The sequence below is a fragment of the Coregonus lavaretus genome (genome assembly GCF_964263955.1).
Source record: "Coregonus lavaretus genome assembly, chromosome: 1".
Lineage (NCBI taxonomy): Eukaryota > Metazoa > Chordata > Actinopteri > Salmoniformes > Salmonidae > Coregonus > Coregonus lavaretus.
Window position 1 is genome coordinate 50182103 of NC_139988.1, and position 18869 is coordinate 50200971.

General features: G+C 44.0%; 1 protein-coding gene across 2 annotated transcripts in view; it reads left to right on the forward strand.

Annotated features, from left to right (window-relative positions):
• Nucleotides 1-18869, forward strand: part of LOC311130354 (bone morphogenetic protein receptor type-1A-like) — a 56587-nt gene that overhangs the window by 32448 nt on the left and 5270 nt on the right. Inside the window, exons 3-5 of one of the 2 annotated variants that reach the window (XM_084163078.1) lie at nt 6474-6828; nt 17136-17295; nt 17908-18010. In XM_084163078.1, the coding sequence (XP_084019204.1) occupies nt 6753-6828; nt 17136-17295; nt 17908-18010 (339 nt within the window). In that variant the 5' untranslated portion in view covers nt 6474-6752. The remainder of the gene's footprint in view (nt 1-6473; nt 6829-17135; nt 17296-17907; nt 18011-18869) is intronic. The other variant, XM_084163079.1, reaches the window with a different exon arrangement.

Below are 18869 nucleotides of genomic sequence, written 5' to 3' on the forward strand. Positions count from 1 at the left end.
ATGATCCAGAGGAGGAATGGGAGAAGATCATGTGGTCTGATGAGACAAAAATTGAGCTTTTTGGTCTAAACTCCACTTGCCGTGTTTGGAGGAAGAAGAAGGATGAGTACAACCCCAAGAACACCATCCCAACCGTGAAGCATGGAGGTGGAAACATCATTCTTTGGGGATGCTTTTCTGCAAAGGGGACAGGACGACTGCATCGTATTGAGGGGAGGATGGATGGGGCCATGTATCGCGAGATCTTGGCCAACAACCTCCTTCCCTCAGTAAGAGCATTGAAGATGCGTCGTGGCTGGGTCTTCCAGCATGACAACGACCCGAAACGCACAGCCAGGGCAACTAAGGAGTGGCTCCGTAAGAAGCATCTCAAGGTCCTGGAGTGGCCTAGCCAGTCTCCAGACCTGAACCCAATAGAACATCTTTGGAGGGAGCTGAAAGTCCGTATTGCCCAGCGACAGCCCCGAAACCTGAAGGATCTGGAGAAGGTCTTTATGGAGGAGTGGGCCAAAATCCCTGCTGCAGTGTGTGCAAACTTGGTCAAGACCTACAGGAAACGTATGATCTCTGTAATTGCAAACAAAGGTTTCTGTACCAAATATTAAGTTCTGCTTTTCTGATGTATCAAATACTTATGTCATGCAATAAAATGCAAATTAATTACTTACAAATCATACAATGTGATTTTCTGGATTTTTGTTTTAGATTCCGTCTCTCACAGTTGAAGTGTACCTATGATAGAAATTACAGACCTCTACATGCTTTGTAAGTAGGAAAACATGCAAAATCGGCAGTGTATCAAATACTTGTTCTCCCCACTGTAGAGGCATACTAAGACAAAATAAATGTGACATGGTGTGTAAATGATAGCACAGTGCAAGAAATGAAGACATTTATTAAAATGCTGGAAGTGAATGCTGGAATTAAACAATGAGCTAAATGAGCAAAAGCTGTGTGCATTAAGGAAATGGATGCCTGTCTCTAATAAGCACCTGTTGTGTTCAGTGATTTTAAAGCAATTAATACCCGAGGAGTTTATTTGAAGTTTTACGGTAAGCCTAATAGCTCCTATCTGTACATTTTATATTCATATGGGAGGGGTAAACACTCATTATTGATATGCTAACATTACTTGATCATGAAGCATGTTGTTAATGTTACTTAGCTAGCAGGAGTTAGCTGTGTATTGGCAGCTAATTTAATTTGTATGGATGAGAAAATAAACCCTTTGTCTGCACATGCTTGTGAAATGTTTCATTATTCAAAAGTGTAATGTGATTTGGTTGCATTATTCAATATTGTGATGTGTTTTAGAGGAAAAGTTGCTTCGATTGTTAAATAGTTTGTGCTTAGTGGCTAATATGATATTTATGGTCAATTTGAGCTGCGGACCAAGAATGTCGCGTTGCCTGTCACAACAAATGGTAAGGCAAGGATGTAATGTGAATTGAAAAGTAAAAAATCTATTTCGCCACTCTGCTCCTCAGACTGTCCTTCATCTCTCATAGTTGGAATAGGGCCATTGTTGTCTCTGACCTAATGGAGTGATTCTTATCAGTTCACCTCAGTCTCCAGAAGGGATTTAAAGACCTATTAGGAGTGTTGTCCAGCCTGTAGCCACTCCTTGGATTTCCAGCCCATTGAATTTCCCGGCATCCATTTGAGTGGTGCGACACAGAATTCCTTTCCCAAGGGGTTGACCGTCAGTGGTTCGGTATAAGGGTTATTATTCTATACAGGTGGCACCAGCATTTCACACGACAATGCCCCCTTTCATTCTCTCCATCTGTGGGAAGGGAGTGAGCAGTGAGCACAGGGCTGCTCTCCCAAAAAGGTCTAAGACTGTGGTGACGCAATCTTCCAACTACCTATAGACCTACACGTTTCAGTAGCTCTTGGTAGAAGTGTTTCTTTAGGGTAAGGTACATTACCTGGATGGCCACAATCGAGGTTTGAGGGTAAAATAAGTAATACCAGGTAAACATGTATGCTATGTTATTTATGCTTCACCACATCAACCCAGACTTGAGTGCTCTCACTCAGACGAGACAGGATTTGTTTCGTACTGATAGTCTGCTAGCTCTGTCTCTGACAAGTCACAACAAGACCTTGCTGAGTCCTGAGCCATGTAAAGAGTATACAGTGGGGGAAAAAAGTATTTAGTCAGCCACCAATTGTGCAAGTTCTCCCACTTAAAAAGATGAGAGAGGCCTGTAATTTTCATCATAGGTACACGTCAACTATGACAGACAAATTGAGGAAAAATAATCCAGAAAATCACATTGTAGGATTTTTAATGAATTTATTTGCAAATTATGGTGGAAAATAAGTATTTGGTCACCTACAAACAAGCAAGATTTCTGGCTCTCACAGACCTGTAACTTCTTCTTTAAGAGGCTCCTCTGTCCTCCACTCGTTACCTGTATTAATGGCACCTGTTTGAACTTGTTATCAGTATAAAAGACACCTGTCCACAACCTCAAACAGTCACACTCCAAACTCCACTATGGCCAAGACCAAAGAGCTGTCAAAGGACACCAGAAACAAAATTGTAGACCTGCACCAGGCTGGGAAGACTGAATCTGCAATAGGTAAGCAGCTTGGTTTGAAGAAATCAACTGTGGGAGCAATTATTAGGAAATGGAAGACATACAAGACCACTGATAATCTCCCTCGATCTGGGGCTCCACGCAAGATCTCACCCCGTGGGGTCAAAATGACCACAAGAACGGTGAGCAAAAATCCCAGAACCACACGGGGGGACCTAGTGAATGACCTGCAGAGAGCTGGGACCAAAGTAACAAAGCCTACCATCAGTAACACACTACGCCGCCAGGGACTCAAATCCTGCAGTGCCAGACGTGTCCCCCTGCTTAAGCCAGTACATGTCCAGGCCCGTCTGAAGTTTGCTAGAGTGCATTTGGATGATCCAGAAGAGGATTGGGAGAATGTCATATGGTCAGATGAAACCAAAATATAACTTTTTTGTGTAAAAACTCAACTCGTCGTGTTTGGAGGACAAAGAATGCTGAGTTGCATCCAAAGAACACCATACCTACTGTGAAGCATGGGGGTGGAAACATCATGCTTTGGGGCTGTTTTTCTGCAAAGGGACCAGGACGACTGATCCGTCTAAAGGAAAGAATGAATGGGGCCATGTATCGTGAGATTTTGAGTGAAAACCTCCTTCCATCAGCAAGGGCATTGAAGATGAAACGTGGCTGGGTCTTTCAGCATGACAATGATCGCAAACACACCGCCCGGGCAACGAAGGAGTGGCTTCGTAAGAAGCATTTCAAGGTCCTGGAGTGGCCTAGCCAGTCTCCAGATCTCAACCCCATAGAAAATCTTTGGAGGGAGTTGAAAGTCCGTGTTGCCCAGCGACAGCCCCAAAACATCACTGCTCTAGAGGAGATCTGCATGGAGGAATGGGCCAAAATACCAGCAACAGTGTGTGAAAACCTTGTGAAGACTTACAGAAAATGTTTGACCTGTGTCATTGCCAACAAAGGGTATATAACAAAGTATTGAGAAACTTTTGTTATTGACCAAATTCTTATTTTCCACCATAATTTGCAAATAAATTCATAAAAAATCCTACAATGTGATTTTCTGGATTTTTTTTCTCATTTTGTCTGTCATAGTTGACGTGTACCTATGATGAAAATTACAGGCCTCTCTCATCTTTTTAAGTGGGAGAACTTGCACAATTGGTGGCTGACTAAATACTTTTTTTCCCCACTGTAGGTGGTGCTAGCCTAGGACGTCTGTATTCTGCAGGGAAAGTTACTTGACACTATCGCCGAGACTAGAGGACAACAAACTCTTCAGCCTTTCAAGCCCACTCTTTTTATCCGCAATGTTATATTCCATTTTGTTGCGACTCGAGTGATACCTCTCCGTCCAGTCTTATGTTTAACTGCCAAAATAAAGGAAATACTTAAGTAAACGAGGGATACAAAGTATATTGAAAGCATGGGGTGCTTCCACAGGAAGTTCCAGACACTTGTAGAATCTATGCCAAGGCGCATTGAAGCTGTTCTGGCGGCTCGTGGTGGCCCAACGCCCTATTAAGATGCTTTATGTTGGCGTTTCCTTTATTTTGGCAGTTACATGTAGCAGCAGGCTACAAGGATAATGGAACAGCTGGATAGGGGAAACTGCTCAAGTCGCGCAAAAGGGAATATAACATTCCGGATGAAGTCCGGAATGACAATTTCATGTGTACAACCTCTTAAAGACTTGCATCAAAATAGAGCTGAGAGCTTTGCTGTTTCTGAAAGGACGTATTTGGGTGTTTTTGGAGCCTTTGTTCATGTTTTTCGGGGGCCCCATATTACACAAAGAGGACGAGGAAGCGAATTGCTGTTTGGGGTAAGTTTCACAGAAACATGTGAAATCACAAAAAAGGTGTCTGGACCATTCTATAACATACCATTTAAATAAAAAATAGAGCTTTGGTTGTGAAAAAAATAAATAGAAAATCCTCCTTTAACTGTAGGCTATGCCCTTGTTGATTTACTAGTCAGTTTTCCTCTATTTGTTGGCTTATGTTAATCTTAGAGAAAAGCTGGCAGCTACGCTAGTTTCTAGCTGCTGTTTTTGAACGGCAAACTGATAGTGCGTCTCCATGTCAATCAGCAGCCCCAGCCGTTGTGTGTGTGCCCTGTTCATCTCTTGTTTGGGAAGGGAAGTGTACGTGTCTGGGGTGATGGGGACAGCTTCCTGGCTTGGGGGCTCACAACAGACTTTTCCCCTGCATGCCTCATCTTGCCTCCACCTGATAGGAGTAGCAACTCCTCTCCCAGGGATGAGATTGTTTGTATTATAACTGCATTGCAATGTTGTTGTTTTGTTATTTGGGCTAATGTAATGCGATTGCTCATCCATTTTATTAGGCCGTCACTTTGTTAAAGTTCTACACTTGATTTGTCGCAGTATTGGTCTGCACACCAATTTATTGAAATAATTGTAAAATTCTTAGTCATTCGAAGAGAAACAAACTGCTAGCTACAGTTGTCATCCAGACCATCATCCCTTAACACACTTGTTCCTTCTCCCCTCTCTCCCTTTTTCCATTCTATCTATCCCACTCAATCCCTCTCACATGCACACACACAGAGCACACACCTTGGTTGGCTCTCTTGTCCCCCAGCCTTGAGGAGGCCTTCTTTGTTCCCTCATTACCCAGTCCGGGATGTGTGAAAAGTGGGGCACAGGTCGGGGCTCTTTGTCCCCCTCGGGCAAATCAAAAGTGACAGACACCGGCCCGCTCCGCCACTAATTCCCCCCCCCCCTTCGAACAGCCCCTTCTCAGCGCCACTAATTGCAGTGAGACGCGCAGGCCTACAAGGGAACAGACACATCTCGTTATTAACGCTGGGCGAGGCCAACACGGGTAATTGCGGAACATCCTTCAACAAATAATTTGGGAATGTTTAGCCATTCAAGAGTAGCGCCAGCCTGACCGGGGTTGCGAGGTCAAGCCTGCAAAAAACAGGAGGGCAAAGATGGACAGCACACACAAAATAACAGAGGGAAAACGAACAGGGGAGGATGGATGAAAGAGTGCAGTTTTGGGTTCTTGAGGGTTATCATCCGTGGCTGGTTGTCACCCCACATGTTCGTTAGCGGTTAGAGCAACAGAGGGAGCCCTGCCTTGCCCCGTTTGGCATTGTTCTCCTCTGATCACCAAAGCGTAAGGTTAGAAGTCTGCAGGGTCACATCAGCCTTAGATCCTTCTCACCATTTACCCCCAGCACCCTCTGCATCAGACATATGATGCCATGATTGAATCACATAAGAAGCATTCTGCTTAGTTAAAAGACAGAACAGCAGGGGACCTTTTCCCCAATACCTATTACTTGCGTCCATTATCAAATAGGTGGCTTTTCTGTCTGTTCTGTTTGTGGCCGAAGGAGCTGACATAATCGGTTGGGAAGTCGCTGCTGCATAATTCTGTTCTGGCGTAGTAACCAGTCTTTAGATTAAATAAGATGTGCTCTGTCTCCCTTATTTGATTTGTCTGCCATTTTGTCCTTTTAAACTCTGCTTTTACTTGACTGGGAGGATTGGAGGCATGAAAGTCTCCAGTGAAAAATCTATTTGTTGGTTGGGAGGAATGTTATCCTCTTTTGATGCTGTCGCGCTTGAGAGGAGCAATGATGCCCCCACCGACCATTGTTCTCTTTATCCACCACAGTCCTGTATGTTTGCTCCCAAGTTGTGCTAAATTGCTCAGCAAATCTGATAACATACAGTCGAGGGCTCACAAAGACAAATAGGGGTTGGCTGTCAGTGTCAACCCGCTGCCCTCTCCAAACTTGATCATGACATTGCAGTGAGAGGGCATGCCACTCTCTGCAGTGACACGTGCGTGGAAAACCAGGCTGTAAAATGGTGTCCTAGAATTTTGTGTTTATACTGTACTTCCTCCTCCTAACAATATTTCCCTTTTCTCTCTAATTTTCCAGGGTTTCGGACCGAGCGAGCTTGTGAGAAAGAAGATTTGAGTTTTTTTTTTTGTGCCATCGTACCCATCCTCCCTCACCCCCTCATCTCTCCCTGCCCCGTACATATTCACCTGTATCTCCACTCCCCCAACGGGGGAAACCTACTCGGCACCTCTTCGCCCTGTGCTGAACCAGGAAGGGACAGGACTAGGCCCACCCTCAGAGCCCACAGAGGTGACCAACAAGCTCCCACAGAGAGCAGTCCAGCCCAGTCAAGTCTCTAAAGGTCACTGTGCCAGGATGACAGGGTTGCCCTCTTACATCGCTGCGGTGGGAGTCTGCATCCTACTGGTGATCAGAGCTGAAGGTATTCAAAGTAAGACTGGCTCCTCTGTTATTGTAGTCCTCTGTTGTTGTCCCACTGCACAACTCTCTGTCTGTACCTCCCACTTCCTTAGTTGGATAGACACTCTAATACAGGGCTATTCAACTATATTCTTAAAGGGGCCAGATGTAAAAATATAAAAGGTTAATTGCTGGGGGCCAGACATTTTCCACATATGATTATTCATCAGAAGAACTGTATGAAAAAAGCTACGCACACACACACCCACCTGTAAAGCCCTTTTCTTAAAATGAGATGTTGCTAAAAGTAATTATGAATGAAGTGGAGGGCGCTCAACCAACGTGAGTCGAGGTGCAACCAAAACATTTGAAACTATTAAATTCAAAACAACTATTAAAAGCTTCTTAAAAGTAATTGGGTCATTTTAAAATAATCTGAAAACTAAGCATCTCAATAAATAATGCAAAGATACAGCACCAGTCAAAAGTTTGGACACACCTACTCATTCAAGGGTTTTTCTATATTTTTAAAAATTTTTACCTTGTAGAATAGAATCATTTAGTAACCAAAAAAGTGTTAAACAAATCAAAATATATGTTTTTATATTTGAGAATCTTCAAATAGCCACTCTTTGCTTTGATGACAGCTTTGCACACTCTTGGCATTCTCTCAACCAGCTTCACCTGGAATGCTTTTCCAACAGTCTTGAAGGAGTTCCCACATATGCTGAGCACTTGTTGGCTGCTTTTCCTTCACTCTGCCGTCCGACTCATCCCAAACCATCTCAATTGGGTTGAGGTCGGGGGATTGTGGAGGCCAGGTCATCTGATGCAGCACTCCCATCACTCTCCTTCTTGGTAAAATAGCCCTTACACAGCCTGGAGGTGTGTTGGGTCATTGTCCTGTTGATAAACAAATGATAATCCCACTAAACCCAAACCAGATGGGATGGCGTATCGCTGCAGAATGCTGTGGTAAACATGCTGGTTAAGTGTGCCTTGAGTTCTAAATAAATCACAGACAGTGTCACCAGCAAAGCACCTCCTCCTCCATGCTTTACGGTGGGAACTACACATGCAGAGATCATCCTTTCACCCACACCGTGTCTCACAAAGACACAGCGGTTTGAACCAAAAATCTCAAATTTGAACTCCAGGACAAATTTACACCGGTCTAATGTCCATTGCTCGTGTTTCTTGGCCCAGCAGGTCTCTCCTTATTGGTGACCTTTAGTAGTGGTTTCTTTGCCGCAATTCGACCATGAAGGCCTGATTCACACAGTCCCCTCTGAACAGTTGATGTTGATGTGTCTGTTACTTGAACTCTGTGAAGCATTTATTTGGGCTGCAATTTCTGAGGCTGGTAACTCTAATGAACTTATCCTCTGCAGCAGAGGTAACGCCGGGTCTTCCATTCCTGTGGCGGTCCTCATGAGAGCCAGTTTCATCGTAGTGCTTGAAGGTTTTTTCGACTGCACTTGAAGAAACTTTCAAAGTTCTTGAAATGTTCTGTATTGACTGACCTTCATGTCTTAAAGCAATGATGGACTGTCATGTCTCTTTGCTTATTTGAGCTGTTCTTGCCATAATATGGACTTGGTCTTTTATCAAATAGGGCTATCTTCTGTATACCCCCCCTACCTTGTCACAACACAACTGATGGGCTCAAACACATTAAGAAGGAAAGAAATTCCACAAATTAACTTTTAAGAAGGCACACCTGTTAATTGAAATGCATTCCAGGTGACTACCTCATGAAGCTGGATGAGAGAATGCCAAGCTTGTGCAAAGCTGTCATCAAGGCTAAGGGTGGCTACTTTAAAGAATCTGAAATATAAAATACATTTTGATTTGTTTAACACTTTTGTTTTGGTTACTACATGATTCCATATGTGTTATGGCATAGTTTTGATGTCTTCACTATTATTCTACAATATTAAAAAATATTAAAAATAAAGAACCCTTGAATGAGTAGGTGTGTCCAAACTTTTGACTGGTAGTGTATGTCAAATCATAATATGCCAAATTCCAGTCTGAAGGAAGTATGCTTTTGAATTAATTTCCCTCAGTTATTAGGTGCGTTCTGTTGTCACACTTTCTTCTAACCAGTCCTTGTGAGCATCAGAGAGGAAAACAGAAGGGACGTACGTGTTCCTGACAGTCGTAGCTTTCAGGAATTGGGTCATAATATTTTGTAGTTTAAACCATTCAAACACTAGAGCCAAATTCATATGAAGAAAACATTATCATCATGCCACATGCGCTAGAAACCGCAAAAAAAACGCTAGACACACTATAGACAATAGTGCTTGTCATTTTAGAACTGAACCTCATATTTTGGCGCCATTTTTCCCCTAGATATTTTATTAAAGCTGCAATATTTAACTTTTTGGGCAACCCAAACAAATTCACATAGAAATGTGAGTTATAGATCTGTCATTCTCATTGAAAGCAAGTCTAAGAAGCGGTAGATCTATTCTATGTGTGCTATTTCTATGCTTCCTGTCTCTTACTTTCGGTTTTGTACACCAGCTGAAAATACAATATTTTTGGTTATGGGAAATAAATTTCACAGCGGTTTAGATGGTACAATGATTGTTTTGTCACATAAACTGAAATTAGGAACGATTTCTGGATAGTGCATCTTTTAATGTTCATAATTGATCAAAGGGCCAGTCAAAATTAATAAACGGGCCGGATCTGGTCCACAGGCCGCCAGTTGAATAGCCCTGCTCTAATATGCTGTTTTGGTGGAAAGTTGATTTGTTTCTGTGCAAGGTTCAATTACATTTAGATTTACATTTTAGTCATTTAGTAGACGCTCTTATCCAGAGCGACTTACAGTTAGTGAGTGCATAAATTTTTCATACTGGCCCCCCGTGGGAAACGAACCCACAACCCTGGCGTTGCAAGCGCCATGCTCTACCAACTGAGCTACAGGGGGACTACATGACCTGTCAATGACCTGGCAGTCCTCTTTGAGAATGTATATCATAATCTCTGTTTTTAAAAGGGCAATTATTTTATAAGTAGGTGACCAATTTGCCCATTGTTCTCATATGATAGCTAGTAACAATTTAACCCAATCCGTCCAGCAATTTCCAATTTGATCTCCTTTACGAAAGGGGAAAACCAAGACAAGATAAGACTAACTTCAGAAGTCGATACTACTGTTAAAACACTCATCTATCAATTACATATGGAGGAGGGCCTTGATAAACGTTGTTAAACTAAATTAGCATGAAGAGTTCGATTTCAGCCTTTTGTTTAACCTACCCCCTCATGTGACCCATGGTTCCCCACCCCCCACTATGGAGAGATCAGTATCTTAAGCCGTTGTAATGGCAGTGATTAGAGTGAATTAGCTGCAAATGCAGGTCCTTTAGAAATGCATGACCTAAGCTACCTGGTTAAAGAATATTAACAAAACCCCCAGGCCGTCCTAACAGGGTAATATGGCTATGACAATGTTCTGTTGTATATTCTAATTAGGGGACCTAACCAATGGGACCAAACACCATAGGCACAACTCGCAGTCCTTTCTCTCAATACCAAGTTTACCATGATGTGCAGGAACACCCATGAGGAGTGAATGGTACCCGTTACTTGGGAAATGCCCTGATCTCAATGAGATTAGAACATGTTGAATGTCATATGATGTTCCCAGGATAGAGCCGATAGATCAGCACAGCGCTGTGTCGTTGCTTTCTGCCTTATTTTTCCCTTTAATTTTGAAAATTAGGCCTACATTTTCCAAATGTGTGTCCAAAAGACACTGAATATGCTCTGATCACAACACAATTTAGTCATTGAAGACCATTTTATTCTACGTGCTGGGCACACACGCAGGCCTCAAGTATCACACTGGTTTTACGCAGCCATGTTTGATGTCGGGAGGATATGGAGCTATCTTAATGTGCTGGGGCCTCATAAAATGGCCTCCCTCCCTCTGCTCCTCTAGCTACTCCTACTGTTGCTCTCATACTGCCTGCCCAGCTGGGCCTCCACAGTGACTCACCCAGCAGCCATAAAGCCAACCAGGGCAATAAAGACACAGCTCTCAGGCTCGTAAAAGGTCACCTTTAACCAGCCAATGAGATGTGAAGGCAAATATCAGGAGCTGATTACTGTGAAAGCAGAGCCTTTGAGCACACACACACACAAGCTGATAAGAGGAAGGCGAGGCTGATCCAAGTGTTAGGGATGATGATTGATTCAGAGCTACGCTCTCTGAGACTAGTTGTGAAGTTATGACCCTGTTTTGTCATTACAGAGCCCACGCTATTGTGTTGATTCGTCTCTGTTGACTCTGGGTCGGCCTTGTCTACCTTGTCCTAGGCATACTGTACAGTGAAACAGTGCCTCTGTACCCACTGGGCAAGGTTAGCCTCTCTCCTTCCTTCCTCCTTTGCAGCTCAGTCATCGACGGTTGTGACCTGCCGGAGAACCCCCCTCTCACTACAGGAAGCTGTTGAACTGATTGTTGGCGCTCTGGGTTCCTTTTTGCACATTAACCGCTTCCTCTATTGTACTGTCAGTCGTTACAGGGCAAAAACCACTCCAAACATTCATTGTTCTCCGGAAATAATTCAATCCTACGAGGTTTTTCTCTACCATTTTGTCTATTTTTTTGCGCCGCGCTAGCTGATAAGCGAGGGAGTGTGGGGCCTGAGCCTGGCATATGCCAAGCGTTATGGAGAGAGGGAGCAGGGACAGAGGTGCCCGCTGGGCAATCGGCTGCCAGGGTGGCTCTATAAGGGGCCTGCTGTGCCAACTTATGAATGCTCTTTTCAGACTCACTTTTTCTGTTCCAAAGGTGTCAACAAACCAATTAGAATTCCACTGTTGTATCACCCAGGGGAAAGGTGCATGTTTTATAGGTCTAGTTTTTTATTTTCTGTTTTCCATGTGTGAGGATTTTTAATGAGTGTGAGGCTGTAGCAACTTGTTAAATACTTTTCAAGTTACTCAACTGTTGCCAGGTAACAAGGGTTGTTGAATAAACTCCTCAGGAAGTTCTCCAATAGCACTCAAAGAACAGATGGAAGAATGTTTTGTTTTTTTGCTACGTTTTGGACTAAAGCCTTGTAGTGATTAATATGAATAAAATGTGGTGTTGAAAGGTGCTATGGTGAAGAGGTTACGGTAAAACACCTGTCCTGCGAGGAGGAGATTTGGTAACAGCCGCTCTCATTTCTCTATTGTCATCATCTCAAACCTGAGGAACAACGTGAGAAGTATAAATCTCATATCTGTGTCCTTTGCCACTGTAAAAGTGATGAAGCTGAAAGGGAAACATCAAAGTGGGTGGTTCAGTTGTTGTATGACTTATATAATTGTCAGCTAATACCTCCATACAACTTCCTGCCGACTCACCCACCTCAAGCTGTAATTTAATTTCAGGCAGCTCTCTCTCCCCGTCCAGATTCATCCCCAAGGTCCGAGAGAAAGGTGTCATTGATAGTCTCTAGGGTTTGTTGCTGTGAACGGATCTATTTTTTTTCTCTCCTTTGCGCTCTCTCACTCACTCTCTCACACACACACACACACAGAGAGGTTAGTGATCCGCGATTATATCTGTGGGGCGGTCGAGTTTAGGTTAATTAAATATTTTGTGGATGAAGGGCGGTGGTTGGCGGGCAGGATGAATATAGAGAAAACAATGCCTTTAAAAATCCATAAATGTATACTTCTTGTGAAATGTATATCTATAGGCTACATTGAGGTTTTTCTATCATTATTTTAGGTTATCTAGCATTAGTGTGTAAGCCAAAGCTGTAGGGCCTACCTGTACGTACGCCGAATAGCCTACATGCCAAATGCTTTTGGGAAGAGCAGAAAAGTTAACGCTGATACGGAGGCAAAAAGGACAATGTCAGTGTTTAATTAAATAAGAGAAAAGCTACGGAATGGAGATTTGAAAACAAAAAGAATGAAGGGCCAGAAAGGTAATGTTTGGGAAAGATTTGGTGAAGTGGTAAAAGAGGATGATAGCAGTGCCGGCTATGTTATGTGTGATTGTGAGACGCTGTACAAATTCGACAGTCACAAGACTGGGACTTCAAATAGGCCTATGGCACTTCAAGGGAACTAGCCTACTGTTCAGATGGGTTAAATGGAAACTGAAATCTGGACACTGACGGTAGGTCTATAACCTCTCACATAGCCTTAATATTAACTCCTGCAGAATTAAGCATTTCTTGCTGTGAAATTATACACCAAATGTAGGCTAAAAGTTGACTCTGGAACAGGAGTGAATAAATATGATTTATTTCTTTATGCATCTTGTGAGAATGCGAATGTGCAGTTAAAAACTGTCTGTAGAGGTGCTAACTTTATTAGCATCATAAAAGCGTATAGTAGTTCAACCACATATACTGTAATATGCCTCCAAGCTGAACTGAAATCTTATCAGAAACATGTTGGGTCGTTTTCACAGCTTTCTATGTCCTTACAACTAGATTGAAGCATTCATTCCATCAATTTCAGACATTCTGGTGGTTTATTTAGTCTTCTAGGGTAACACATAATGACAGACGAGAAGCTGCATGTATCTAATTATAGACAAGTTGACTAACAAATAGCACACCAAAATGTCGGAAATTATAAGCAGTAACATATCTAAATCAGGCAAAAAAAAATCCTGCACCCCCTGTCAAAAAACTGTTCCGCCGTGTCTGGCTGTAGCCTACAGCGCATTTTCTATATTAGCGGGTTAGGGTCGGTTGCGGGGTCTCAGATTTTCACTTTATCACATATATAGTCGAACTGTTGCGGATGGGTTATTAGCAATTTCGGGCGGCTGCAGGTGAACAAACCACTGACCCGCGCACCACTAATGCAGGTATAGGACATATTTCTCGCCTCACCTCCACAGTGTGTCCTGTTGGTAGAATAACCAGTTCAGAACACTTTTTAGCTCATGGCGCTGCACTCTTATGGCTGGATCTGACAAAAACAAGTTCTGCTGCTGGCCCTTTAAGAGCCATGCATTACATTGCCTGTAGATGGAGTGGCTCGTTAGCGTCGGAGTGTGCTGGCCCTTTAAGAGTGCAGCATGTGGCTGACTGGAGATGGAGAGGCTCATTACTTGGGGTGCTCTGCCAGACCTCAGACTCCGCCGTGACTGTCGGCAGAATTAAGCACACATGCAGCAGCCATTTCCAGCCTCACTGACAGCCACTGCTCCCCAGCCAATCACAGGCCTCCTAGTCGAGGGGGAGAGAGGTACTCGGTGTCTTCACTAGCGAGGCCATATAGGAACAAAAAGGGCCTTGAGGCTCTTTGGGGGATTTATGATAACTTTAAATCTTGTATTGTCAACATGGCTTTCTCTGTAGACTCCAGTGAGAGAGAGGCCTCAAAAGTCCTCGAAGGCCCCAGTGACTGCAGTAAAAACTTGTCAGTTTTATGTGGACTATCAAAGAGGCTTTCATCACCTCATCAAAGCGTCCGGAGCCTCCTGAATCCCTTTTCCCCCATCACTCAAACATGACCTAAGCCAGTCAAGACCGAGCACAGCTCCCAGAGGGAGAGTGAAGGAGCAGAGAGAGGAGAACGAGTGTGGGAGGGAGAAAGAGCCATCTACCCATAGCTCTCTGGTTTTTATTTGGGGCCTGGCCCGTTTGATCCGGTTCCAGTCTGCTGTGTGTTTATAAGTTTCCACACTGCCTCCCAACACCGCTCTGTGCCAATCTGACATCGCCAAGGGACAGCCCAGCTCAAACTGGGCCTTGGGCCATGCCACCACTTAAGTGTAGTTTATTAGCGGAACAATTTCAGATATGATTTTGATTAAATCTCCCGTGTGTAATATCAATGGCAAGAGGTCTAGACTATCTGCCTCCTTTTCTGAGCTTTATTTCTTTGGATCTGGTGTGTGTACTTGACGTGTGTGTGAAACTGTGTTTGTGACGGATGTAGAGCAAAGAAACCGAGAGACTGTTCCCACCACCCTGGTTGGAACTCTGGAGTCCTGTAATCTGGGTGTTGTTTTCCCCTTCACTGATAGAAGGCAGACTTCAAAGCCCCTGGTTCACAGCTTCTGAGGCCAGCTCTGCTATCTCACTGGAGAACTGCTCAGGCTTCCATTAGCTCTTTATTTTTTCAGGGTGGTGCCGCCGGTTACGACACCGGTATCCCCTGCCACCTTTGTTTGTACAACAAATTAGTGTTTGTTCTATGCCCGAGGACCCCAGCTCTAGCAATACAGTTATGAACTCACGACCCCTGCCACAGTGATTTCTCCTCACTCGGAGTTCATAAATCTGTTCTAGTGAAATATGCCCTTGACACATTAATGAGGACTGTAGTGAGTCACTTGCCTAGTTGTCCATTCTCTATGCATAGAACATCTTAGTGAAGAGAGTTCTGATTAGCTTTGCTTTAGTTGTTGAAATAATAGAATATAGAGTTCAAATGGTTGCTTTTATTTTGATACTACTGTTATGTGTTTGTAGAAGTGTTTAGCATTCATTTTAGTCTCAAGGATCCAAAAACCAAGCTATGACTGGCAGGTTTTTGCCTGCCACCCATTGGGTTTCAATTACATTTCTTGGACATTCGGTTGGCTGAAGTACAGTACTAAAAGTGAAGCATTTGTAGAAGTAGTAGTCTATGTCCGCAGTTAGGCTAGCTGACGTCAGTAAGCCAGTGAGTCTCTACGTACGCGATCAGTGTATAAATTAACTGTTAAATTGAACTGAATCCCAACAGAAGCTATTTTATCGCTCGGCTCGCCTTTTCATGGTCATTTACCAATAGAATTACTAGGAGAATGCGGCCTGAATTTAGAACCACCAGGACACTCTGTTGTAAAACGAAAGGAAAAAAACCAGAGAAAGACTAGAACAACAACTCTGAAGCCGGTAATGGGGTCTAGGAAAGGAATGCGGAGATGGAGACAACAGCAGCAGGGAGAGAAAAAAACGTCTGCCGTGTTGCTTTCCTGCCGAGACGTTTCAAAGTGTAGGTTTGCAGGTGACTGGCCCTCTGCAGACATGTCTGAACTCGAGCAGGCTCGAGTCACGTCATGCTCCAGAGGAAGTGCCCGCAGCCGCGCTGAGCTCCACACACAGACCTCACTTTGTTCTTTGTGCTCACGAGCCCCACAGCCCAGGTTCACTCTCCTGAGGAGGAGGGGGGAGGGAGCTGGGAAAAAGGCAGAGGTGAAAGGGCGAAGGGGGGCTAGGAAAATAAGTAAGGGGCAGAGAAATGGGTGGAAGAGAAAGGAGGGGTTAGGACGAGGTAGAAGTCAAGAAGAGAGGGATATGGGAAGAGCGGAACAACAGGCAGTAGAAGGCAAAAGGACTGTGGAAAAATAAGAGGGCAAGAGGTGAAATGATAAGGGAAGTGGGACAGGGCATTGCAGAAGAAGGAGGGAGAGGAAAGGAGATCAGGAGAAAGGGCATGAGAAGAGGTGGAGGGAGTACCAGACAAATGTGAGGAGAGAAGGAGTAACACAGTGAGCTCATACACAACATTTCATGCAGCATAAGAGACTTAACCTAATATTAGTGTGCTGCTCTGCAAAATGTTATTTTCCTGACCTTGTATCCATGGTGCCATGTATCTAATCTTAATAGCTCTGACTGTCTCCGTAAGATGTGTATGTAGATTTGTTGCCGATGCCCTGTTAATACAAAGTCCTGGCAGTGAGCTCTCGGCTACTTTAACCACCATAAACTGCGTTTAGCGGTTAACGTTTGCTGTGTACTTACCCTTGCCATTATTAGGAACCACAACATCTGCATGAATATTAGATTTTTCCTCCAGTAAACCACACTGTTGTTTTCAATTTCATATGTAATTGCGATCAGATTAACAACAGTGCTAAAGTTGTGCTGAGAGAACAACAGAGGTTGGCTTTGCCCTTATACAGTATTTTGCTCTGCTTACACTCATGTATGTGATGGCCCTGACTGGACACTAGTACAGAGTATAAATAGCCCTCTGGCCATATATGGATCAGGCTCATCAGATGAGTACCCAATCAGGACCAGACCAGACCGCTCTCAGATAGAAACTAATAGAGGGCTGGACAGCAGATCAAAATAACCATAAGGCTATTGTGTTTACTATGATTACATAGCCTAGTATTTGCTACTGTAACTTCAAACCAGATGTGGTGTTAGGTGGTGGAATAAGTAATGTTAACACAATGTATTTATATGTTCTGTATGCAAGACTATAGTGATGCGTGCAGAAAAAACAGATGGAAGTAAGGAAAGAATGATGGATTGTGATATTTTTACTGTCATTATAAACAAAACCGTTTTTCTCTCTCTCGCCCTGTCTCTTCTCTACCCCTCCCTCCTTGTGTCTCCTCCATCCATCCAGCTGGTCAGAATCCAGACCACATGCTCCATGGCACCGGACACAAGCATGAGTCCAGGAAGCCCGGAGACGGCCCCACGGTGGCCCCAGAAGACGGCGCCCGCTTTCTGAGCTGCTACTGCTCCGGCCACTGTCCAGAGGACCACAAAAATAACACCTGCGAGTGAGTGATCAACCACCTCGTAATACACTCTGTATGTTCCCAAAGGCCAAATCTTTAAAGACATGCTCCGGAACTTTTGCGACTACTACGGTTTTTGTTTTACCACCCGCTTTGGGCTGGATGTGTCAATGTGTAGTTCATACATGCATATTCTATGAGAAGAGTTACGGTCTTACCTCAATTTGCCACAAAATCCCTAGTTTGATAGACTGTTTTTCTGGGAGCTGTGCTGTGCCATTTTCCCTACATTTCCCCCACATGGGCCAGCCCCTAGCAATTTGAGTTCAACCAATGAGCTTCAGCCCCTTGCCATATGAGTGACAGCTAGCAAGATGCACACGATGCACCCACAGCAGAGCGAGAGAGAGAGAGAGAAATGTGACGTGGTGCACATATCTGCAAATATGTGACATAGTACACAATTTTTGGGGACCACTTTTGGCTCGTGAGAGCTACTTTCAGAACTACTGGCTAAAAAGTATACAACATTACCGGAGAATGTCTTTAATTTAGATGGTTGTTCCAACTCTGACTGTGATGAATGTCAGGTTTGGTCAAAATACTGACCTAAGTATGTTTGGGAACTGTACTCATTGAATGTGTGTATTGTAGGACGAATGGCCAGTGTTTTGCCATCATAGAGGAGGATGATAATGGAGAAGCCATTCTGACCTCTGGCTGCATGAAGTATGAAGGCTCACATTTTCAATGCAAGGTAAGCATGTTGTGTCTGTATGGAGGGAGCAGGACAAGACAAGGACACAGGGGTGTCAATTATATCATGTTACTTGAATGTGTATGTACACTCAGTGGCAAGTTTAGTACCGGGTTGGACCCTTTGCATCCAGAAAAGCCTGAATTCTTCGGGGCATGGCATTCAATCACTGCTCAATTGACACCAGGCAGGATGGGTCCATGGACTCATGCTGCTTACGCCAAATCCTGACTCTGCCATCAGGATGAAGTAATAGCAACCGGGATTCGTTGGACCAGGCAATGTTTTTCCACTCCTCAATTGTCCAGTGTTGGTGATTGTGTGCCCACTGGAGCTGCTGCTTCCTGTTTTTAGCTGATAGGAGTGGAACCCAGTGTGGTCGTCTGCTGCAATAGCCCATCCATGACACGGATCGACGAGTTGTTGTACTGCACCATTATTTTTCTGTTTGTGGCCTGCCTGTTAGCTTGCACAATTCTTGCCAATCTCCTTCGACCTCGCTCATTAGCGAGCTGTTTTCGCCCACAGAACTGCCGCTGACTGGATGTGTTTTATTTTTTTGGGTCGCACCATTCTTGGTAAACTCTAGACACTGTCGTGCGTGAAAAGCCCAGGAGGGCGGCCGTTTCTGAGATACTGGATCCGGCGCGCCTGGCATCTACGATCATACCACGCTCAAAGTCACTTAGGGGCGGATTGTTATGGCTGCATTAACAGCAGGCAAAAAAACTATTCTAAGGAGTTAGTTTGAACCAGGTATTACCCTTTGCAGATGTCGGTTGCTTATGTACTTGGACATTGCGCAACTGTAAAGATCCACTGCGTGGGGCTAAGCCCGAAACTCTGGTCAATTGGTCAC